The 26,584-nt window shown below is 37.2% G+C and overlaps 1 protein-coding gene across 1 annotated transcript in view; it reads left to right on the top strand.

Annotated features, from left to right (window-relative positions):
- ctdp1 (CTD (carboxy-terminal domain, RNA polymerase II, polypeptide A) phosphatase, subunit 1) overlaps window positions 1–22,645 on the top strand; it is a 37,708-nt gene extending 15,063 nt beyond the window's left edge. The window contains exons 12-13 of the mRNA XM_087787552.1: window positions 3,432–3,637; window positions 22,440–22,645. Of these exons, the coding sequence (XP_087643678.1) occupies window positions 3,432–3,637; window positions 22,440–22,632 (399 nt within the window). The 3' untranslated portion in view covers window positions 22,633–22,645. The remainder of the gene's footprint in view (window positions 1–3,431; window positions 3,638–22,439) is intronic.
- Window positions 22,646–26,584: the final 3,939 nt, after the last annotated feature.

The following is a 26,584-nucleotide window of genomic DNA, read 5'->3' as shown; positions in this document are numbered from 1 at the left end:
ATCTGCACCGAAGACGTGTCATCCTCCTCCTACTGCTGGATGAAATTGCACTTGTAAGTATATGTGCGAAATGTAGTGCGCAATATATATATATATATATATATATATATATATATATATATATTTGACGTAACTTCCGTTTACAACGCCAACGTCACTAAGATGGCGACCATTTAGGGTAGAAAGTGTCCATCAATCCATGCTCAGTTTTGTGGGTATTAATACGCCAATTTAGTGTGCATTGCGCACTACATTTCGCATACTAAGAATTGAGACGCACTTATGCACTAAAAATACTTTAAATATAAGTAAGTTAAAGTACGCAAGTATGAGACACAGCTCATGGGTCTTACTTTCAGCATTCAGGCCATTTGCATCCCATATGTTTATTTTCTGTGTCCCCCAATTTAAACTTGTTTTTAGTTTTTGAGTGGGGGTCAAACAAGGGACTTCATCTTTAGATCAATAATTTGTTAATACATTAAGAAGCGATATTTAATATATCTTTTGACGTGAGGATTGTTATTCGTCAACCGTATGACATTGTACAGTTATGTGGGGAACAAGTTCCATTTGCTTATATGCCTCTCACTCCATCATTGGATTTTCCTTGTTGTTTTTTCTGGTTTACCTACAAGTTAAGTTTTAGTAAGATAAATACATTTAACGAATATTAACACTTTACTAAAACATTATCGTTCTCATTTTTACCACCACCATGTATCGAAACACTTTTATGGGCTTTTTAAATAAATTCAGGACCAGCTTTACATGTAAAAAACAACCTTATAAACTGCTCCAGGATCGAATTCTCTTGAGTTAGTTTCATTTCCCCAAGATTAATGGCATTGATTGCTTTTACTATGTACCGAAGAAAACAATAATCAAAGAAGGTTACAGTACGAAATGAACTTCATCATATCGAAGTTGCTTGATGAAGCTTTCAGCCTAATATCATTAATCCAAACAAGCAAACCACAAACTCATTACACCTATAAGTGTTTGTCATCAGACATTTTTACAGCAGCTTTAATTTATGATCCAACTGTCCAAGTGTCATCCAACAACAATATAAGGTTGGCATCATTCAATAATGGCTTGAATTATTGGATGCACTGGATATAACGATCCATGATTAATACTCTCAATCTTGGGGAGCAAAAAACTCTAAGAAAATTGGTAATAAGGTTTTTTTTTATATAATTTCAACATTTTAAAATGGAAAGTTCCCCACCTTTATGAGTACTGGATGAATCAAAAGTTTTATGTTATGAACCATTTTCAGTTTGACCTCTGGCTAAATGCATGTGTTGGGAATTGAACGGATAAGAGACCGCTAATGAAATAAATATCCAAACTGCTTCTCTTATCTCGTTGGATGGATTACTACAGATATAATGGTTCAACATGAATACAAAGTCTAGTGTATGATAGCATATACAGTATGATGGTATCTAGTGTATAGTGTCGAAAGAAAAAACAAAACATAATGCCTTTTAGGATTACTTGATGGATTCAAGATCCTTTAGCAATGTTATCTGTTAGAGCACTTGGCTTTGAGAAGATACATATTAATCTAGTTATACACAATAAACAAGCCAAAGCACACATCCAGATCTAAACTTCCCTTTCTGATGCATAATCTCTGCTGATAACAGATGTTGCTGCTAGCTATTTCTTCTGGAAAAAACATTGAAATAGGTGACAGTCTCAGGAAGATTATACTGTTCTGCATCATCAATCAACAACCTGACTAAGACTGGAAATTGCTCCCCTGACAGAGTTCTCAATCAACTGTCGTCTGAAGGCATTAAGTGTTCCAGCGACTTTGAGTTGTGCACTCTCGTGTGTCTTAGACAACTTCAGCCTGTAACTTCTGCAGTGCTACATCTCTAAGAACAGAAATGTCTTGCTAAATGTACTTTAATTATGTACAGTATTTTGAGCAGCCTAGCCACTTAATTTCATGTGTTATCATGGCTGACTTGTACAAGACTATAGTACATAAACTACTATTGCTTCAAAGTATTAGCTGCAGTAGTCGTAATCAGTATTGGATTGGTGATGACACATACTTCCATACTATGTACATTCATTGGGTGTTTGTATATATTTTGGAATGTAATTTAAATTAATTTAAATGATTTAGATATGACATTCGATGAGGTCTTTGAATATATATATTTTATATTAATTATTTCTCAATAGGTGCTTGTTGGTACAACTTCCTTTTCATCCTTCTGTGTACTATTACAACAATTTTTTTAAATGGCTAGCAAAGAAAAGTATTTTCTATTGTAGTTAACCATTTATACTTCATAAAAAAATGTGGATTGCATATCAAATCATCATAAAATGAGGCATTAATTATTGTAGCTATTGTAAAGAAACTCTATTTGTTCTTGGCCGATCGAATGTACGTTATTTTCTTAAACACAGAAACTGTCCAGATGAACTGTTTACAGTATCAGGTAGCTGCTGCAGGTTTAAATCCCTCAAGAATGGGAAATATCTCAGCCAGAAAAAAGCAATTTGCAGCCCGCTTGTAATCGGTGAATATCAATCAAATTGTCTTGCTCAGCTTGTGTTGTTTGACGTGAACACATTTTCTGACGTCCCTTGTTCTTGGAAGTTCTTCGCCCCTGGCTTATCTACTTTCTAACTTTACGAAGGTTATTGATGGTTTTTCAAATAAGGAGAAATGAACCTGCAAGCTTGAGGTTATTTCTGCTCATGACAGTTTTATCTGAGTTTTTTTTTTATTATTTTGTGCTGATAACAAGTTATCATAACAGAGACAACATTTGAAACTGTCTTTGAAGTGAGAGTAGTTTAAATGGAGATGTACCAACCAACAGCATATTTTTCATTATTTATCAAAGCATGCATTTACTTTCTTTTCATCTCAGCTCAACGGGGAACAATATTTTGGTCTCTGAACAGATGTAAAATTATAGCTTGTAGGCAGTTGAAGAAACAACAATTCTCGACTTCTTATTTGTATAGTCGGCTTACTAAGTATTCTTTTCATTTTTGACATCGACTAGCATGTTAGGGGGGGGATGTATTTTTACATTTATTCATGTCCTCCTAAAAGGTAAAAGGAAAAATATTCTGAATAGGTAAAGACATCCCAGATCAGACTTTTTTCAACATGATTAATATTAGTAACATGAGAAGTCCATCAATATGTGAAAGCGGAGTACAGCAGACGGATGAGTCAATCTGTGCTTTACGGAATAATAATATGCTTATTAGTGTTCCAAAGTGTTGACTGCATACGTGTAGTGATGCTGAAATAAGGGTGCCACAAATATCTTGGCTTCTATTAAAGAGGCAACTGTTTCTAGCTCAGAATAATGAACGTCACATATTGTGGAGCTAAAAACTGCATATTCTCAATGCAAAAAATGTACCTTTTTGTCACTTAGGTTGACGACATGCTGTGTGAGGACAGTGACAATGAGAGCGAAGGACAAGGGAAGGAGAAGGTAGCGGCTGAGGAAGTTGATGATGAGGATGAGTGTCCTGGAGCTGAGGAGACAACCAGCAGGGGAGCCGGTCCCCAATCACTAAGCGTGGAAAGCAGCCTCCAGACAACTGGCAGTGAAGCAATTTTGCCAAGTAAAGCTTTGAGGTAAGACTTTTTTTTTATGTCAATAAATTTGGCATGAAGATATTTACTCTGTGTGGAAAAATGAGCACATGATTCAGTAGCGGAGTTGAGGGTAATAACTTCGACTCGCAAACTTTAAAGCTTCAGGTAATATCAACATTTTAGACTCTTTACTTATGATTTATTCTATAATAAGGACTTTCTTTTGCCTCTTTGCTTCTTACGGAGTTTGGCTCTAGCTGCTGCTGACTAACCATTGCATTGAATCTATATCACTTGTTGGGTCAGAGATTGATGACATACACACGCCAAATTGATAATCCATACCTGGCTGTCAGCATTGATGTATCTTTAGTTGTCATAATATCATGGGAACACTGATCTTAATCTTTAAAATTGCACTTCGGCTCGATAAAGTGCTTTCTGTTCAGGCTCTCTTGCACCAATGACATTAATCGTTATCATAGTAGGTTAATGCGATTCAATATAATATCTTATTTCCTCTGTTGTTGTTTTTAAACACCTGTTGCTGAAATCCCTTTGTTCTATGTGTAGTTAAACTAGTTGCATTTTTACATTTTTTACTACAACTATATTTTATAGCCTCGTGGCTGCACACGGTCATATTCATGATTCAGTTGGGGAGTGGATGGGTGTGTAACACAGCAGTAAAACTGCTGCATAAAAAAAACGTTTGGAAAAAGCATGGAGTTGGATCTTTACGCTGCCGTCCCCACCGTCTCACCATTGATTCGTTCAACAGCCAAGTTCCTAATTAGTTAAAAAGTTTTTGCCACACACGCACTCAAGCGCTTTCTCGCTTCTTCAGTAATTCCATTTGCAGAGAAAAAGTGTCCCAACCTCTTCGCATAGTCTGTCTAGTTCTCCCTCCATGTACTCACCACGTCTAACTTTGGTAAAAATCTCTGGTTCACCTCATCACCAATATTATGTAGTGACTTGGGATTTTGAGATAACCACACAACAACTTCCAGTCATTCAGAGTTTATTTCAACGGCATGAACTGTTAGCTAGCTCCCATAGTGCAACAATAAGAAGAACACGAGGGGCATTCAGGTGCACACATAATATGGGACATTTCTAATTTGACTCCTGTTTCCTACGGTGCTCTTTTGTGGTATTTAAAAACGAAGTTTTGCTACTTAATTATAACAAGCTCAATCACCTTTTACTAAGAGAATTGCATGTGATTCAGCTTTTGTGTGTTTTCCACCATCATTGTGTTTGCTTGATGCACAAATGACTCTTTAAAACAAAACTATGGTCTTCCACAGCACATCATCTCACTGAACACCTACTGGAGTTATTAACTGTTTTCAAAATCTCAATCAAAAATACATTAGGAAATGTAAAAGGCTTATATTTTATCAACATCACACTGTCCTTCCCCTTGATACTTCCTGTGTTCCAGACAGCCTGCTTTGTTGCCAAGGGGACGACACTAAACAGACGACTGGTATTTGATGATTTATAAACAAGAGTTCTGTTAATGCTGAAGGACACTTGGTTTTAAATTCACTCTCAGTCTGTTTCACTTTGCTGCACACTTCTTTTTGTTGCTAGTTTCTGCATTTATTTTCTGCACTTTAGGACCTAACATATTTAAAGAAGCAGGAAATACAGTACCTGTTTTTCCAAACCATCACCAGCCCTTCTTTTTTTTTTGCTCTCCATTGGTCCGACACTCGCATAAGCTGCTAATGATTCATGCTTGACATTCACTGTCCAGAGCTGTTGCCGTGTACAACATGTGCAGGTTGAAGATAAGGCTTGACGCACAAAGGACAAGTGTAATACAGAGTCTACTGAACAATTTCATGTTGCTAATAATATCACCTCCCACCTGGACATGTCTGGCAACTGTAAAGTTGTGATTTTTGTAGTTTACCACAGTCCACATATATATATATATATATATATATATATATATATATATATATATATATGAGGACATACTGTATATATATTTAAAGGGGGTTAGCCTAAAACTAAAAGAAAAGGTAATGGAAAAAGACAATAATGGCTTTATCAATAGTAGAATACAGCTGAATGGACGGTCAGAAGATTTGCCAGCATCAGAAGGGAATGTGTGCTGCGGCTTTTGGAATCTACTCTCCATATGTTCCCATGGAACCCTGTTTCCTCTGCAAAATGAAATTTTCTTATCAAACCCACAGCATTTTTCATATGCCTCAGATTATCACATCGTCTCACGCTTGCAAAATGCAATATTAAACAGGCAGACCCTTTGCTGTGGGTGGAGATGACATTACTTTTGTGGAATAGAAGACTTGAGTGTTTATGTGCCTCTTGTCTGGCCCTTTCAAATAATAAATAATTATTAAGTACCTTAGCATAGTGTACAATTGTGAACATAGAATGTTTAGAGTAATACTTTTTCATTACCTACTTATTGTCACTCTAAATCACGTCAATGGAATCAATGAAATGTATATCGTGCTCAGTATTGCGTTTAAGATATGACCGTTTCCTTCATTGAGCTTGAGATCAATCATTTCCTGATTCTTTTTTTTTTCTCAGTCGCCTGCAGATGTTGGCGAACCTTAGGTTTTGCTCTACTAGTTTCCTGCTGCACCAATACAACAAGAATACTAAAAATATGTCAACATTCTCAATGTGGGATGTTTTAGAGTTGACTCGAGCTGAACTGTGTGTTTAAAAACATTGCATAAATTCCCCTCAATAGTCAACAGTTAAACTTGGCCATATTACTTTTCTTTGGTGTAGTGTAAAGATCAATGTTTCTGAAGCTGCTCAACTGACTGCTTCCTCCTATAATCACCCCCAATATTGTTGCCTCTGAATATCAAGTGTGCTGATCTATACAATAGCTGGTGTCTTTTATGTCATGGAGTAGGAAGTTCAGATATTCAATTTTGTTTTTGAAAAAGGTCTGAATATTGTCCAACAAACTGTGGAACTCTAGCAAAGGTGGTTTCTTTTACATTAAAGCAGCACAAAAAATGGAAATGAATGAAGTTGATTTTAACATTGCACGTGGGAAGATCACCTTGGCAAAGTGAAGAGCACTGTTGGAAGATTAGTTACAAATTCGTACGAGATATGACAAAATAAACGATGATCACAGAATGTTTATTAGAAAATCATGAAAATAATTAAAAAATTAGTTTGTTGTTCTAAAAAAGCTATATTTAAAGTTACAAAGAAAGGATTAAACCCTTAATGACCTTTTAATTATAATGAATACAGTGTTTTGTTTATGCTGGCAAACCATTACCCAGTTTTTCCTTTTTTTGGTTGTAATTTCCATTAATCTATTTTAAATCAATGAATTGACAAAAAAGGTTTGTAATATTGATGAATTTAGGATATACTCCAAATGTGTCTTTTCAAAGATACAATGGAAAAACCAATGATAAGCAGTCAAAACTGAATGATTGAGAGATCCAAAGCAGTCGCACAAGCCTCACCACCGTATCTTAGCAACAAATGTATGCCACCTGTATTGTGGCTGTGAAGTCATGGAGAATAGAACTGCAATTGAACCACCTCCATTTGGACTTGACATCCCGCTGAGGCACATTTTAATGAACAAATCGACAGATGCTGTTGAACAAAAATAAAATAAATAATACTAGTGAAATATATCAACGCTAATGTATGCTGTTCGCTTTTACAGTATTGATTCGTTTTTAATAATAACGACAAGGATTCTTGGTCTTAAGGTCTTATACCTCAAAGGCATTGGTCATGTATTTTCCATTTAATAGTATTTCCCAGACTTCAATCTTCTATGAATGTCAGATAGAGAGCAAAGGGTCAATATGCAACCAGCTTAGTTATCTGCCTGAGACTCTTGAGCCCCTAAATCTGCCTGGACTAGACCATTTGAAAGGAACATTTTGAAGCGTTCTTAAAGATATAAAGGGAAACTATTCACCTTGTATGGCTACAACACACAACCAGTGTGACAACCTTGATTCCCTAACGATCAATTGACTTAACGAAAATTGATATTTTACTATATGATTAAGTCATCCTAATTCCTGCTGTAATTTGCCCATAACTTAGGTTTCCGAGTCCGTTATGCCTCCCCACAAGGCAACAATGAACATCAGCAAGAGATGTATCGAGAAGGGGTTCATTAGCCTTGCTCTTATGCTACATGCAAGATTTCCATTTGTAGAGAAATGAGTGTCATTAGCAAGATTACTTTGGCTTTCATTTTATCCTCTCACTGCACTCGTAAGAGCTTGATAACGATGTAGTCTGGACTGTAGTCACCAGGAGAGCCACTAGAATTCTGCAGTGCAAACATGAGCAAGCTTTTTGTCAGGCAATCCGGAACTAACTGGACCCAAGAGCGTAAAGTGACCAAGGAAGAGTGATTTCATACAACAAGATTAACAATTAACAATATAAACGCACAATATAGGAAAATCCAGTAACAAAAGCCGTCGCTTAACCAGTAGGAAATACACAAAACTAAACCAAGGAAAATACCTGAAACTGATAAACAATAAATACCATAAAGAAGATCCACGATAATCAAACTAACTGGTGGAAAATTGTGAAACAAAAAAAAACAAACTTAGCTGTCAACACGAACAGAAGGAAAACATTGGAGAAGGAAACTGAAAGCATGCAGATGATCTAAATCATACAAAGACAATAAATCAAATGCACCAGGAAGAAAGTACACAACTTCTCAGATAACAGGGAGATCAATGTTACTGCCTTAGATATCAGGATGATCGGACACCACAGACTGGAACCAGGAAGCTACAGATTGCAGATTGGATTAATCCGGGGGTTCATTATGTCAACAGAGACACATTAGGGAGAAAATGCAACAAAATAAAAGCATACAAAACAGGATACCTTTTGAATGTTAGTAGAACATTAAAGAATAAAGAAGGCAATAATACTGACCGCAATTCCTCAGGTCTAAGCAGCCAGTTTTATACATGTTGATGGCTGGTTTCCTGGCTTACTTCAACAGATTGTCAAACAGAATGTGCTATACAATCTAGTACCTTACCTCTTCAAAAGAGTTACTAAAAATGGGCCAAATTATGACATTCTTGTTCGATATAATGTTATGGCTGGAGATGTGTTTAATTAACTGCTTTTAAATTAACACATATAATCTTTTGAAATTATGGGTTTAAAAAATATATATATATTGTATTCTAAATATTTTGTTGAAGGGAAATGTACAACCATGTAACAAATGTGTTGGAAATATCTACTTTTATTAGGGGATGTAAAAAATGTGTAAACATCGTTCAGCCAAATTTAAAACCAAACCAGCTCAACCAATGACCCTCCGGTAGGTCGTCTGGCCAAACCCATTGAATAATTACAGGATTAGATTATTTTCCAGTGTCTAAATGTGAAATAAAAAATATCCTTACTTTTATCTAAGTCATTGGCGCGTAGGTGTCTCATTAGCAGTAAGCAAGGATTGATGTGAATAATTAATCATAAACACTGTCATTTCTGCAGCAAAGTAAAATTGAAATGGCGCTCGCAGGTAACAAATGTATTCTATTGCTCCTTGAAATTTTGAAAATGAATTTCTAAATTCCTTAGATGGACAACCGAAGGCTAGTAGGTCAGTATTTAATTATGTTCTGTGATTATCCTCTTTGTTAAGTTAGGGATGGGTAAAATAAAATCTTCCGTACTATGATGGCTTTTAACATGTATTTAAAAACTCAGGCATTGATTTATGGGACATACTGCTCACAAATCGATACTTTTAAAATGGTGCTGATACATAAAACAGTGCACTAAACGATAGATGATCAATACCAAATTGGTCCAAAAATGTAATTAAAGTAATGTATCTAAAATTGTGTATGGCTCACAGAGTAATTAGGCTTGGTCTGCTTGCAGTTGTCAATCTTTTTCTCATGACCACCAATAGAAAAGGGGACAAAGACAGATGATGGATGTAAGTGTCCTTCTTTTCTTTACCACATTTAAGTGGGCAATCCATCAGATCCATTGTCTTCAGATTGATGGTCTTTATCGCTTTAGCAAAAAAGGTGTAGGTCACAAACCATTAAAGTGGTAACGAAAATCTCTTTCAGACCCAGCTCTGCTTAATGGTCAGTCACTTTAAATAGCAGCCTCAAGGAGCCATTGACACCAGGTCACAGGTCTGCCATTTGATTGCTGGATAATTGTCTGACCTCCTCCGAAGCTTCCCAACAACTTCCTCGATCTGCTCGTTACTGTTCCTTTTTCTGTCGACTTTTGGTCCAAATGGTTGCAACGTTTTATCATCGGTTTTTGATAATAGTCTGTTGTTCCTTCACTCAGCCATGTACGCTTTTTGGCAGGGTGTGAATTTAAAGTGGTGAAGTTGTCGGTTTGAGAGAGGATGTTATTGAGTTGTTTTGTCAGAGGCGATGGAGAAAGCAAACGCGTTTTCAGTTCAGCTTGTGTGAATGTGAGAAAGTGTGGAACCTTTCATGTATGTCGACGGTTATTTATGGGCTGCACATCTTGAAGAAAATGCAGTCATTTTTCTTAAAGAAGGTTTCTTGTGCGTGAAGTCGCAATAAGAGTAGATAAATAGAAATAAACCAACACATATAATGTTACACATTATATCTAATGTCCAAATGTTGTACTTTTAGAAAACAATTAGTTCTTCTTACATTAACAATGAACATGACCTTTGGCTGAAGCCTGAAATAGACAAACGTTTTTGAAGTCTTTAGACCCTGCACGCTACTGGGCACTTTTTCTCTATATTTTTGTATAATGAACCGTTAAAAATATATTAATAGCTTCATATATGGACTATGTATGTTCGTTGGAATTTGTTGGCCCCTGCTAGCCATAAATATTTCACCAAATGCTTAAGTGCAGAATAATGGCTTTACACTCACCGGCCACTTTATTAGGCACACCTGTCCAACTACTCGTAGAAAGAAAGTGGATTAAGTGACTTTGAACGTTACATGGTTGTTGATGCTGGGTATTTCAGAAACTGCTGACCTACCTGAGTTTTGTTGCTGACCATGTCCGTCCCTTTATGACCACAGTGTACCCATGTTCTGATGGCTACTTAACGCACCTTGTCATAAAGCTCGAATCATCTCAGACTGGTTTCTTGAACATGACATGTCCTCCACAGTCACCAGATCTCAATTCAATAGAGTCCCTCTGGGATGTGGTGGAACAGGAGATTTGCATCATGGATGTGCAGTCGATAAATCGGGATCAGCTGCGTGATGCTATCATGTCAATATGGACCAAACTCTCTGAGGAATGTTTCCAGTACGTTGTTGAATCTATGCCACGAAGGATTAAGGCAGTTCTGAAGGCGATACTAGCAAGGTGTACCTATAAAGTGGCCAGTGATCGCATGTTCATGATATACTGTACTATTTGTTGATGAATAATAGAAATGGATTAAAGTTCATGACATTTTCTTGCGTAAAATGCTATTTAAGAGATAAAAGAGAACGACTTACCTGAAAATGCGGTCACTAGGAGCGGATATCTGACTCGCATTCTTTGTTTTGTGTACCATTTAACTGCCTCAAGTCTTATTAAAATGAGTATAATGACAATGAGGACTGCTGAATATCAACTTAATCAGTTTGAGCACAACACATAGAAGTGTAATAAGCCATGAGGGAAGTCAATATTTATTATTTCCCATTGCTTGAGTGATTTTGCTGATTAAGCAATATCTGTCAGAGAACGCTTCATTCAATTATTAAAGTGCTTGCATCAGCACTAAGACACTCCAGGCATTCACTTGGTCCTTATTTCTTTGACCCTGTCACCCTTTAACTCTCGTTTCTGATTAAAATCTCTGCAGTTATAATCCAAGCAGTCATTTTCACTTGTCAGAGTGGAATAAAAATAAATTGGTTTGTCGCTTTCATGCCCTGGGAAGCCAATTTTTTTCAAAGTAATCAGCACACAGACTGGCTTGCCCAAATAAATAGTTCCTGCTGCGTCACTCTTCACAAATTGAATTGTTGGCCTGTCTCGAGCTCCAAGATTTGTTTTTGTTTTTTTGTCCTTAAATGGGGTAAATTCAAATTACCCAATATACTGTTGGCATCTCTGCTGCTATTATCATTTTCCCACCGGAAATGATTTTTCCTCAACATAAATGGCAACCTGGTTTTCAAACTAGTGCATTATTTTGGCTGAAAATGCATATTTTTCTGATGGAGCAGGTGTGCTCGATAAGTCAATAGGAAACTACCACTCAATCTTAAAAGTAGTGTGGGTAGATCGCATGACATTAAGTAGGGTTAAGTAGATAATTAAGGTGTATCGCAGTTTTATTGAAATTACTCAGTTAATGATGTTTGTAAAAGTCCAGCTGATTTGATTAGAATTAGAACCAAAGGGCACCAAAAGATTTAATTGGCTTATCCTGCTTTCAATCAAAAAAATCTGATTTTATGTTTCAAAGATTTAATTAATAACATGACAAATTGTTTGTATCATGCCCAATTTAAAACACTTTTTTCATTTCTTGGGATTGTGTTTAAAATATTGGTTGATCAGAAGGGCTGGCTCTGTGGTTGGCATGAAGCTGGACTCACTGGTGACAGTTGCAGAGAGGAGATCACTACAAACAAACTACTGTCCATCATGGATGATGACGGGTGTAACCCAGGCGGAATTCCGTAAATTCCCACGCTATATCTTGTGCGATTACGCCACTTATTGTTTACATTTGCGGTGCGTGGTCACTTGAAAGGGCACGTCCAATCCTCCACTGATAAAGCCGGTAGTTTCAAGCTGTCACTTTTAAATCGAGGAACACGCTGATGAAAATGCCACAGGTATCTCACGTCGCAGTTCTTTTAAAAAACAAAGAGTCAACAACTGAAGACAATAATTGTAGGAGCCGACTGCCAATGCGCCGATGGCCCGGAACTAAGGGTGATCTTTAAGAAGCCTAAAAATCGTTTAGTCTCGCTAAATAGTTTAGCCTCCTTCCACGCATGTGATGCCAACTTACATACGTGCCTTTTAATGCCAAACTTCTCTATTTATGACAATCCAAATTATCCATGAGTACAGTGTCTGTTCTAATGATTTTTAACAACTTTTGTCACTCGTTGGATATTTATGGATCGTTTTTAAATCAACGTGACTGAAATATTGAGAAATATTTTATTGTAAGTAAGTAAGTAAGTAAGTAATATTTATTTATATAGCGCTTTTCGAGACCAGGGTCACAAAGCGCTTTAACAATCAAAACAATACTCAAAACAGTACATACTTCAAAGATCAAGACAACACCGAGAACAACACAGGAGTTCGAGAAATTCAAGGAAAAGCCTGAACAAATAGAAACGTCTTAAGATGTTTCTTAAAGGAGTCAGTAGACTCCATCAAGCGCAAAGAGAGAGGAAGATTGTTCCAAAGCTTAGGAGCAACAGCCTGAAAAGATTTCTCTCCTCTGGTCCTGAGCCGTGTGCGTGGAACCATAAGTAGATTCTGATCCACAGACCTCAGAGTCCGAGCTGGGGTGTAAGGCTGGATCAGATCAGTGATGTAAGGAGGAGTCTTACACAGAATTCTCGCTGCAGAGTTCTGAATCAACTGCAGACGAGACAGCTCCTTCTTGTTAAGACATGAAAACAAACTGTTACAATAGTCCAGACGAGAAGAAACAAACGCATGGATTACAAGCTCCAGATCATGTTGTGACAACATTTTCCTAAGTTTAGAGATTTTTCTCAGTTGAAGGAAACAGTTTCTGGTCAGTTTTCTGCAGTGTTGAACAAGAGACATGTCTTTATCAAATACAACACCCAGGTTTCTCAGGCTCAGTTTGACAGACTGACCTAAGTCACCCAAGTACTGACTCAACCCTGGAATCTTATCATCAGGAGCAATCACCAGAGTTTCATTTTTGTCCACATTAAGCTGTAAAGTGTTTTCACTCAGCCATTGTTTGATTTCTAGCAAACAATTGACTAAGCTGTTCAGCCTTTGGGGCTCAGTTGGGTCAAAAGAGCAGTAGAGCTGGATGTCATCAGCAAAAATATGATAAGAAACATCTGGAAATCTCTGAATGATTTTACTAAGGGGAATCAAGTACAGCAAAAACAATAAAGGACCCAGAACAGAACCTTGAGGGACTCCACACAACAGATCTGCCGATTCAGACCTCATTTGATTGGCAGATACACTAAAACTGCGCCCAGAAAGGTAAGATGAGAACCATTCTAACACAGACCCAGACAGTCCCACTTCATCCCTTAGTCTTCTCAGCAGGATCTGGTGATCAACTGTGTCAAAGGCTGACGACAGATCCAAGAGAACCAGAACAGTGAATTTACCAGAGTCAGCCGACATCATGATGTCACTGGACACTTTCAATAAAGCTGTCTCCGTAGAGTGATGTTTACGGAAGCCAGACTGAATTGTATTGTATTGTATTGTACTTCTGTATCTTGTATTTAACTCATAACTGTTCTGTTGATAATGCAGCCTGTGTTGTTGACAAGGAATATCTTCTAGATTGTGTGGACACAAATTGACTGGACCTTGCTTTTTATACAGGCCAGGTGATGGTGAGCTAGTTTGATCTACATGAAACTGGACTTCCACTACTGGAAGTCATATCATGAAAAAAGTTCTTCTTTTTTTTGTTGCCCATTTCAGAATGAAACCCATATATCGTATAGATTCATTACACATAGAGTGAAACGTTTCAAACATTTATTCCTTCAAATTTTGATCATTCTGGCTTATTCATAAATTTTTAACTCCTTATTTTCCACTCCTAGAGCTGAACTACTTAAATCTTCTGAGCCCAAAACATCATTGTAGTTCATTTCTATTTAATATGGAGTGAGTCACATGCTACATATCACATATGACATACAGTAAACCAATACTTGTTCTTTTGCATATTTTCTTTTTAGGATACAGTTTTGCATGGACTGTGGAATATTCCAACTTTTAATGAATACGTCTTAAGTCATGGAAATACTTTAATTTTATCAATATATTTTAGGTAAATAACCACCGTCCTAAATAATATTTAAAGTCTTTTTAAAAAAAAAACAAAAAAAAAAACACTCACAAACATAATCGTAGGGGGCACAGGTGAGCAAATACACTTTCACACTTTCTTGATGTGGAAATTAAACTCCCACTCTCTGTCATTTTTTCAATAGGTGTCCGTTCTTTATCTGATTTCATTCTCTTTCAGCTGCAACATATACACATGCTACCAACACACTTCCCTGACCGTGAGAAGTGTTCATTACCCGTGTATATCCGTATGAAATTCACTCACAATTATTGAAAGTGCAACTAAAATGAAGACAACCTTCTTGATTTACTCGTATGTATAAAATGTTGAAGACTTCCTCTCCAAGATGCAGTTAGTACCCCATCACGGCGACATTTTGATGTTACTTTATAGAGTTCTCCCCCCTTCTGAAATCTCGACAAACAAAATATAGACGAGAGCAAAGTCGATTATAATTTAATAATGGCTTCATTCCTCCTCAACCCAACTGTAATAACGTCCGGCTTGGTTTATACAACATGTCACTTGGAGGTGTCACATACTGATCAGTACAATAGAGGTCCAAGATCTATTTAATAAAAAGTGAAATCAACACATTAGTTGCCCTTTAAGATCTTTCTTCATAGTCTTTCAATGTTACTAATATTGTTGCGTTGAGAAATTGGGAAATTTTAAGTTGTTTGTTCAGAGTTTGAAACATTTGGAAAAAATACACCTGAATGACATTGTTTTTCCTGTAAGTAAGTATATCATCAACACAAAAGATGACTTAATAAAGAAAAAAAAAAGTAGTATATTCTTGTTATGTGTAGTTTAATGGCTGCATTGATTCCAAGCTTCATTAGATGTTCCTTGCTAGGATAAAGCTTCCTAACATTCACAGAGTCCATCGATTCCTCTCTTGTGCTGCATAACTCCTCCAAAGTTGAAATCCTTCTACTTGATTATAGTATCGTCACCTCCTTAAACTCAAGAAGCTGATCGTTATTGCATTTCCTTCCTTCCCAGAAAGTTTACTTTACTACAGGCGACTCTTGTAGCCACTTGAGACTAATTAAATGTCAAATCGGCTCCTGTTCCGTTGTGCTCCGTGATTATATGATCTGTCGGATACAAACAGTCGTCGGCAGGCAGCTAGCAAAGTGAACAAAGCTTTCATTCCCTTCTGCCAGGCTTCCCGGAGTCACTGCGAAGACGAACTGCGGCGAGATAGGTGAATTATGTTTTCTTGTAGTCTTGATAAGGTCAGCTGTCGGATTAATAGACCAAATAAGATGTTTGTCGAATTGTGTTTCTCAAGAGGATTTATGTGGGGGGGTGTGACGTGAACCCTCAAAGACCTTCTGGTAAAAGCAGTACCAGGACTGAGAAAGCGGTCTGCACAGGAAAAGGCCGGCGGCAAACATTACATTTGAAAACTCGATATGACATCGACTTTTGGGATCGTGAATCACTTTCTTTGATACTAAATCTGAGTTGTGGTGTGAAGACGTGTTTTTTTCTTTTGTTTGTGGGCAATACATTGAGTAATTAAAGTAAAAAACTGCTGTTGGTAAAGAAGCAATAGTGCTTTGCAGATGCTTCGTCACTGTAGTAACATTTTCACTTTCCTCTTAGGCAGGAGAGATTTCTGGGTAATAAATTTAATATTGTGGTATGAATTTGGAAAATCAAGTTTTTCTTGTAAATACGTGTGTCCCGGTTTGGTAGGATCCTTTAAAAAAAGTCATGAAATCAAATCATGAAATCAAAATGATATACAACTCTGTTCATGACTAATAAAGGTTAAAATATAATTTTGTCTACTGATGACATTTTATATGAAGAATCATCAAGTAAACCACACTATTGACCATCTAGAATGTCTTGTAGTGAATTAGCAGTTTTGTCTCGATTAAATTAAATTTTATATCATTCCAAATGTATCTCAAAACGCATTTTTTCATGCTGCAGCATATGTATGTTTTCAATCATGAGGGTGTTTGTTTTCTTTTTTTTACTGGCGTTTTTATCCATCTTTTGGTGCATAAATGCCATCTGGTCTTCACCTGCACTTTATCTGTTCCACCTGTCTGTCTGGTTCCTGCTAGAGCGCCCCCTAGAGGGAGTTACCTTATACAATCATATAAAGTACAGTTATTAAAGCACAGTTATTACTAATAACTCTACCTAAATAAGTCTTCATACCTGGATGAGAATCGACTTAGAGTGAAGACAGTGCTTGGCTGCCTGTTGTGTTCTAATAATACTTGTTCCCTGGCTGTGCTGTTAGGAGAGACAGCAGAGTGATCCATGTTTCCTGTTGCTGCTAAACACAGTTTATTAGTGTGAGAACAGACTGCGAGGATTGCTTAGTCAGGCTTTTGACATGAGCGAAAGAAACGGCAAATAATCTGACCTAGTTTCTAAACTCTGTCTCTCTGAGGTTAGTTTTTAAACTAGTTCTATTTCTATTTCTGCTCCCGCTTAGAATTGATCCACATGTTGCAAAGACAAGCACCTCTTGGGAATACTTTTTTGTTTGCGTTTGCTGCCATTCGCTGAACATGCGTTATATGCGGAATTATTTTTAACACAATGAATTATTAGACGAGACGTTAAGCATCTGTCATCAGACTGGTTATTAATGAATACTATATAAAAAAGTTATTTTTCTACAAATACAATTGACTTACTTACTTACATGTGGGTTCGAATCCCCATCTTGTAAAGCGAACGTAAACGCCACTTTTGCTTTGACATCACCTCTTCATCTGAGCAATAAAGACACTGACTTTTAAAGTCTACCTGGCGATGAAACGATATACACTCCCTACAAGATCTGAAACACAAACGGTACGGGGTTTAATCACCAAATTGTATGCGCATACGCTTCCCACTGTTTAATGCATTGAGGTCCAACATTGATAGTTTTGTCAATAGGTCGCATACTTGTATGCAAATGAAGCTGTACGGATTTCGGGATCGATGTCCAACCGAACATGCATCTTGATATTTAGTTCTTAATATCCAAAATAAGTATTGTTCATTTTAGTTATTGATGTACTTTACTCTTCCCAAAATGGCTTCTAATAGTTTTCATTTGTCATATTCATTTATTTTTACCTTATTATTATTAATTTACATTTTAAAACTAAGGCAGCTATGAAATTTTTAGAAAAGAAAACATGGTGTCTGTGTTTTTGAGAGGTTGACGCCTGAAAACACACCTCAGCTGGAAACGGGCTTTATGCCATGTAAGTGGTGTTGTTACATCTGTAAATAAACGGTGTAATCAATTACTTAAACATATTGTTAAATATGTAGTTTATTAAAATGGTTTAAAAACCTTGTCTTGTGTCTACATATCTGTGAATTTTTCATAAAATAATCACCAAAGTCTATGCTTTAGTTAATATTGTGTTTTCCGACCATTACATAGTATATACCACATCAATACAAATGTCTGTAAGATGTTTATTCTCCATCTAAAATCTAAAGCCGATTTAACTATGCTACTCCAACTATGGGCATCTCTTGTTTAATTGTCCTTTATAGGGTGGTGTTTGAAAACATTGGTACAGCGATATATCTTTTTTTACACAATACTTGACAGCACTGTATCGATATTTATTTTAAAATTTGTTTTATTTTTTGCCTTCAACTCATAATTTGTTGTTTACAATAGTCAATAAAGTGGTTTAAAACAAAATAATCTTTTCTTTTTTTTAAATTTCACATCAAATATTTACGCAGTTTGTTAATTCCACTTCAGGCAGTTAGATGGCAGCAGAATGTCTTCTGCTGCTAAATGAATAATGAAATCCTGTGAGATCCCAGCGATGACTTAGGATGAGAGGATACAGTTGACTCCAGCAGCTTTTAAAGCTGATGTTTGGTAACTGGTTTCAAAAACAGATGAAAGCAGTTACGACTTCATCAAGAGTGATGCGAATTCTGAAACACCGGAGTACTCAGGCAATACTTATAAATATATATATAAATACAAATATATCCTTGTTCCTACAGTATAGCAATATCTCGTATTGTTTTCCCTGTGTCATATGTATCGGATCGGCAGATTCTTGCCAATAAATCCAAATGGCTTGGAACCAGCATCGTTATATTGAAGTTATAACTAATTTGTTTCAACTTATGCTGAATATCACACTTGTTAACATTCATAGAGCATCAGAAGTCAATAGCTGCAAGGAAGTGGCCTTTTTTAGTTTGCTTAAACACTACATACTTTTTTTTTCTGTTCCACAAAAGTAGCCGGTACAGTGTGGTCATCATTGCAGTAGCCGGATAGTGACTTGTCATACTAGTTTTTTTATAATTGGCTACATTTTTGTTTTATTCACTCTAAAGCTTGCTAGTTAAAAAAAAAATCGATGTACTGTTGCCAAATACTGCATGTTAATTTTTTTTTTTTTTTTATAAATAAAATGTTCTCTCAGTTTTGTGATCAGGTGACACAGACAATGTTACATAGTGAAGAGCATGGTTATAATATATAATAGCTTGTCATGACTGCTCAGAATAAAGTGAATAAAACAAAAACGCATAAGATTTGGTATTTTGTCATAAGGAAGCATTTAAAAAAAAAAAAGGGCTTGTGTGAACTATTGGCTGTTTTCTTTTTTCTACTCGCTATTCTTTGTCTAGCATATCAGTTAACAACTAAACTGTTGTTCCAAACAGCTCCTCCCTGCCAACTATCAATGCTCCATTTTTTAATCGTCCTGCGGTGATGTTTTCTCTACCGATGGGTTTCAGACGCATGAGTTCCAAGCGAGCGAGTGTTGATAAGCTGCCATGCATATTATTTCAATCCATCTCCTTTCGCTTTTGAAGCAGAGCTGAGCGAAACTGACACATCACTCTTCAGACTCCCTCCTCCAATACTGCTCTTTTTTTTTCCCCTTTCATCCGTTTCCATTTGTCACTTTTAAAAGTAGGATAAGCCGTGTAATTGGCAAACTATGATAATGCCGAGAGGACGATCTTTAAAGAACTAAGGAGTAGCTTGTCACGCAGCCACATTCAGAGACGTGTGCGATATGTCATGTTTGTTTCATGATAGTTGTCGAGTTGTGTCGTTTTAATGTCACATGTGTCTCTTTATTCTCTTTCTTCTCGTCCTTCTTTTTTCACTTTAATGTTTTGTTCCTGTTCAACTGGTCAGTTGGTTTTTCAACAGTCTTTTTCAAAAGTATGTAAACCCAAAATAGTCAATGTCTGCAATTTGAATTGCTTCAGACGAAGATAATCCTATTCATACAAAACATTCAAGGTTTGAGAAAAAAGTTGATAAATAGTCATCCATTATATACAGTCGGCAACAAATTGATAGACCATACATGTTTTCTTCAATGTACTGTTGTCTACTACATCTAAAGTTCCATTTTTTTTGAGCGGTAAACCATTGGAAAAAGAAAAAGTTTGTTGAACAACTGGTATCTAGACATTGTCGTCCTGTGATTCACAGAATAGTTACTACTTTTAAGGCCCTTTAAAGATAACAACAGTGGTCTCATGCTTTTTACTTTGAATGTACAGTTTGTTTTTATGAACAAAAAGAACAAAAAACGGATGATTATACGATAACTTTGAATTTTTATTAGGCTTTTCTTATTCTGCCTCACTTTGGCTTTTTTTTGTGTAAATATGATTCAAAATTGAGAAGAAAAGTAAATAAAACCTTGGCTTGACGAACTGTACCTGACGCCGCCCGTCATCGCGCAGAAGTTGGAAACCATGTTCATCTCGGTCTCTCACTCCTGCTTCCTCTGACTGGCTGTGAGCAGGAACGTTGTCAGTGCTGTCAGCAGCGTTTGAAGTTCCTCACAGAGCGTTCTCTTCTGCTCATCCCTTCTCCGCTTCCTCACTCTCTGCCGATAGTATGCCCAGAGAAAAGTCTGTAGCTTTTGACTTTTGTAAATAAAAGCATTTTTCAGATCAGTGCTGACTGACTTCAACTCTCGCCCCTGCAAACGAACCTGAAATGGAGTGAGATACAGTTTTTTCGTGCATTCAAGCTGGCGTGAAGGAAATCTACTTTCATTAAACTTTTCAGACGCAAACTTTTTTCTGCCTTGTACCTCTGAAAAGTATTAAACGTACTTAAAATTATTTAGTTTGATTCCCCCCTCCATTGTATTTACCTGTTAAAACTCAGACATATGCAGTTCGGGCCCCTGACTGTGTTAATGCATGTGAAAAGCGCTCCACAAATATAAATTACATACTGACTTACTAATAGAACTTTTCTTTCCCCTTTTTTTTCCCTTTTTTTTCTTCCTTTTTTATCTTTGTCCTTTTTGTGAATATTTCTTTCCCCTTCAAATAATTTGAGTAAATATATTTAGGGGGAAAAAACGAGCAATTTTATGTAAGTTTAAAATAAATGGCTTATAAATATTTTATTGGCATATTTGAGTTTATTTCTTGTTGATCTTAAGTCACTTATTTTAATGTGGCCCCTGAGTACATTGCCCGCCGTTGTTTTTAATCTAACTTTTCCTCTTCCTTTATTTTCACATAACTGCTGGTCCTTCCTTTAATATTAATATTTATATATTTTAATAAAGAGGAAAGATACTACATATTTTTTTTACCTTGCCATGGCATCATTTTACTTATTATTTACTTCCTATATCTTTTAGTTTGATTATTTTTTTCTTAAATAAATTGTTGTTGCTTTCTTTAAGCAGTGAATTCAATCATTTCTATATTGAGCGGTTGAGTTCTATTTGTTTAATAATAATTAAACAATTTAAAATCCGATATATTTTAATAGTAAAGGATTTTTTTTAACGTAGAGTTTGATATTAAAATTCCAGTAGTTAAAAAAAAATTCATTTAAAATTTTGAATTCCTAGATGGCACACTTTCAACGTGGCTTATCCAACTTTTTCTCCTCTCAAAACTCTGCTGGCCTCATAGGAGCAGGATGGAGCGAGTAGATGGTCCACTGGAATGTTCCGAGCAGGTCTCCGGAGCAGAGCCGAGAGTACGGAGTCGTGTTCTGTGGGAGTCTAGATTAATGTTCACACAGTCAGATTGGATGTTAATGATGCAAAGCAGAAGGCAATGAAGACGCTCATTTGACTCGCCCCCTGCTGTCGGAGCTCTGTTAATATTTAGGAACGAGAGCGAGCTGCTGATGTCGACGCCCCCGTCCTTTGATGCTCTCCTCCATCACGGACGACCACGACTCGTCTTAATGAAATCCCTCCCCTGTTCCGTCGTGACGTTAACTCTCGACTCGCTCGAGCGCCGTTTCCACTCCCAGCAAGAACATCGAGAGCCACTGTCATGTTGACCACCCACGCCCTCCATGTCAGCCGACATCTGACCTTTATTAAAACAGTAGCCGGTGCGCAGTTGTCGTGGGAGGTTAGCGGAGCTGTCAGACAGCAGCGGGGGTCTAATGAGGAGGGCCCTCTCTCTGTGGATGTGATGTCAGAAGAGCCCATCACCAGGACCCCACTCACCTCATTAGTGTCATGCTAATAAGTCCTTTTATAGTCACCGAGACGGCGAAGAGAAGAGACGCTGAAAAATAAAAAAAAATGCCGTCAACTATCAAGAGAATGTCTGCTGGGAATGTTGTTTATTTCCACGTGTCTTAATGCTTCGGATGCCGTTCGTCACAGGAATTGAATTCCAATTAGTGCGTCAGAAGTCGATCAGGACGTCCCTGTCGATCGCTCGTACGGATGGAACGAAATGTCTTAATCCAAAGTTTGAAAGTTCATCCACGTTAATCTTTTTTTCCCTTTTTTTTTGTTTTAGTGTTTCCAGGGGCTGCAAGAGGAAGCACGACGAGGCGAAAGAGGAAGAGGAAGAGGAGGAGGAGGAGGATAAGAAGGAAGAGGATTCGGCAGACGAGTCTTCCAAAGAGTCCAACGAGGAAGAGGAGGGAAGCAGCTCGGAGGCGGACGAGATGGCTGCCGCTCTGGAGGCCGAGCTCAACGACTTCATGTGACTCAAACAACAAATACATATATATATAAATATATATTATTTTGTCTACTCTGGATGTGCTGTGTGTAAAAAAAAGTGACTGTACAGAAATTTCTTGTGGTTCCTAACTCTCTTCTATAAACGCCTCTTTGGCCGACAAAGACTTATTTTAAAGACGTGTAGAGATCCCAACGTTGTTTTTTTGTTTTTTTTTAAACTTTTATTTAATTTCCTGGTTCACCGCCAAGCTTCGCTGGTCTCACACGCCAAAGAGTTGGAGGAGTATTTTTGCTAACAAGTGCAGCTAACGATTTGAAGCGGTTTTTAAAGACGTGGCCGCGCGACGTACGAATGTCTGCGGCTCATCACGGACTCTTTCCACTTTGAAAAAAAACAACAAAAATCACCTTTTCCCTCTTGTTTCGGTGGCAGACGGACGTCTCAGGTTCTCACTCAAATAATGCTCCTCTTGAGTGTTTTTTTAAATGGCATGCTTTGTATTTTTTGATGAACTCATTTCAACGTGTGCGCCCCCTGGATCTGTGTGGATTATAATCCTGATGTCATACTTGTTGTTTTAGATTACCGATCTCTGCCAGATTATTTTGGAACCACATGTTTGACGGTGTCTAATCACGACTGCACTGATTTCCTTCCCACGTTTCATCAGCCGATTTCACACCACAGGAGTTTTTCTCGGGCTGAGATATACCTGCTCGTGTCTGTGCTCCTCCAATCATGCGGACGGCACTCAATGTTCTGGACTCATTGTGTTTGTTTTTTTTGTTTTCATGGTTCTGTTTCGTGAGCTTCATTTCCTACTTGGCCCTGAAAGAGAAGATAGTTTGCTGAAATAAAGATGTTATTCTTTTGTAAGGTGGTTTATTTTCCTTTCAAAACCCGAGGAACGGAATGAGTTTGAGGTCCCGCGGAGCCACCGTGATGGAGCGGCAGCAGGGGGTCCCCATTAGATTGATGAGCAGATCATAGTGAGGGAAGATTGTACGATCATGACCCCCTGACCTGGTGGTCTTCAGCAGGCTCTGGTTTATAGCGTCACTTGCCTTCTTTCTCCCGTTGAAGCACATCTTGCATTCACATTCTACATGTTCTGGTCGTGAGTAGTATGTTAGTAATAGTATACAAAAATACAATTGTGCGTGAGCTTTTTATAATTCTGTTTTATTTAAAAAACTTAAAATATAAAAATTCTTTATTGGTCTTAGTGACAAATGTTTTTCATAACATCAGTAAGAAATTAAAAAACAATATGAAAGAAATAATAAAAGAAAAACAAGACAATCGCAAGGGATGGAAGAAGTAATGGACAATTGTGAGAGAAGTGTCAGGTACGGTTAGAAATTATTCTTTTAGTTAAGTCAGCCTGAAAATATTATTTTCTCGTCTGAAATTGTACACAAATGTGCTTTATGCCCCCAATTTTAAAAAAAACCAAAACATCTCAGTGTTCCCAGTGACTGTGTAAAAGCAGAAAACATTTTGAGGAGAGAAAGATGAAAAAGACAACGAGTAGAGAAAGATGAAAATGACAACTACAAGAAGAGGAGGATGAAAATGACAACTAAAAGTAGAGAAAGATGAAAATTAAAACGAGTAGAGAAAGATGAAAATGACCACTAAGAGTAGAGCAAGATGAAAATTAAAACTACGAGTAGAGAAAGATGAACATGACAACTACAAGTACAGAAAGATGAAAATTACAACTACGAGTAGAGAAAGATGTAAATGGAAACTACCAGTAGAGAAAGATGAAAATGACAGATAAATAGGTAGATCTGGGAGTAGAAAAAGGTTAACTAGATTTGGTGTACGGGAAAAAAGCCAGAGTAAACCAAGACATGGAGGAACATTCAAAACTGTGACAATCATTTTCATTTCACTAAACTGAATCTACAAAAACAGCCGTTGCATTCATTTTTGGTGTTTTATTGTATCACTGGGAGCTCCTCAGTGGTTTCTCCAGCCTGGTCAGTAATTGAACAGCTCTGCTTTATCCCTTCAAAATAAAAGAACACAATTGACGTGATTGACTGTCTTCATATCTCTGTGACTGCAGGCATCGGCTGGATCCTCTGTGGGATTACATCCGTGTGCTTCAGGTGTAAGACGGTGTAATTATCAGGACGTGGGCTCAGCCTGCTGCAGGTTATTACTCTCCGTGTTCACTTCGCTGTTAAACTCACTTCATGACCCTTAAATACAGGCACAGGTTAACTTCCCCGCGAAGCGCTTTCATTTACTAAACGGCTTCCTGGTTCTGTTCCTTTCAAACACGTTTGAACACACCTGCTCTGGTTTAATGACGTGTCTGGGAACAACACATTAAACCCAACATCCGACCAGGAAATTAAAAGTAATTACAAAAAAAGAGAACATTTCCCAAGTGGGTGCACGGTGGTGCAGTGGTTAGCATCAGCAAGAAGGTTGCCGGTTCCAGGTCGGGAGGGAGCACCCGTGTGACCCTTCTGTGTGGAGTTTGTATGTTCTCCCCGTGTTGCGTGGGTTTACTCCTGGAACTCCGGTTTTCTCAAAACCTACAGACGTTGATTGGGAACTTGTGGAAATTGTCTGTAGATATGAGTGTGTGTGTGAATGGTTGTCTCTATTTGTGGGCCAATGCAACAGACTGGTGTCCTGTCCAGGGTGTCCCTTGCCTCTCGTCTGAATAAACTGGGATAGGCTCCAGCCCACACGCGACCACCATAAGGGAACAACTGGTAGAAATAAACTCCCCCCAAAAAACAAAAAACGGAATATGAAACAAACCCATTAAACAAATGAACATTCCTGGAACAAAATTACAAATTTGTTGTGAAACTACTTGTGTGAAAAACACGGAAACTAATCTTCAAAATTGTGAAACAAATTTTAAAACTCATTTAACAAATAAACACTTGAACTCTAAAAGAAATTGAACACAATTGTGAAACACATTTTCAAACTCTGAAACAAGTTGACAACATTCTGAAACAGATGAACAAACTATGAAACAAATGAATGAACTATGAAAACAAAATTAGGTCTGTTCAATGAGTTGGCACTTCTCAGCCACCGTACCTCTTTTTCAACTAACTGTCAAAACAACATCCTTACACTTACCATAATCCAATTTTTATTTGAAAGTTTTTGCTCATAATTATAAACAGTACATTTCATTGTATCCAATTTATATTAAGAACACACATGAAACATGTATATAATTAAATAATACATCATCCGTGTTAGTTTACAAGTGAAATATCATGACTTAAACCTGTCGATGACCAGATTCATTCGTAAAAAAATAAAAAATGTATGGATTTTTTTCTTATTTTCTCATCATATGTTTGCTTCTCCTTTTTGTTGGACGGTCCCTCACAACAGTCCCAGAACACAGCTTGAATCTCCTGCCTGACCTCCAACGGTTAAAGTTGTTTCCGGCTTGTTTAGAGCTGGACGTGTCGACGCCAGAGATTGTTCTCGTCCTCGCTAAAGGCCTGGAAACAGGCGACATGACAAGTAACTCATGTTGTGCGGCTGTTTCAACAAGACGTTTTCTTACGCAGCCAAAATGTAAGAAGCAAGAAAACATCAGTGATAAGAGTGCAGAGTCAGAGCAGGGTCTTACAAAAAAAAAGAACCTCAGATGTGAGTCTCGCCAACGGCTTTTCTTTGGAAGTACAATCGTTTCTTTTGTGCCGACTTCAAATCCATTTTCACCGCAGACCACTCTAGATCAATACCACTTTTTGGAGCTCTAGATTTTTGTAATTGCTGGAGTGACTGGCTGCTTGTTAAGCTTTATCAATGGAGACACAATTCTATTGGGATCAACTTAAGCAAACTAACTTTCATGGCTTGTTGTGAGATAAAAAAAAATGTCTGCTTTATAATACACGCATTTTCTACAGGAAGAGACAATAGTACAACAACTGTTATTAGAAAGTGCAAAATTATTACTATTTTATTATTAA

The sequence above is a fragment of the Callionymus lyra genome, chromosome 3, assembly GCF_982586985.1.
Source record: "Callionymus lyra chromosome 3, fCalLyr1.hap1.1, whole genome shotgun sequence".
NCBI lineage: Eukaryota > Metazoa > Chordata > Actinopteri > Syngnathiformes > Callionymidae > Callionymus > Callionymus lyra.
Note: the sequence above shows the minus strand (reverse complement) of the source record. Positions and strands in the feature narration are given on the sequence as shown.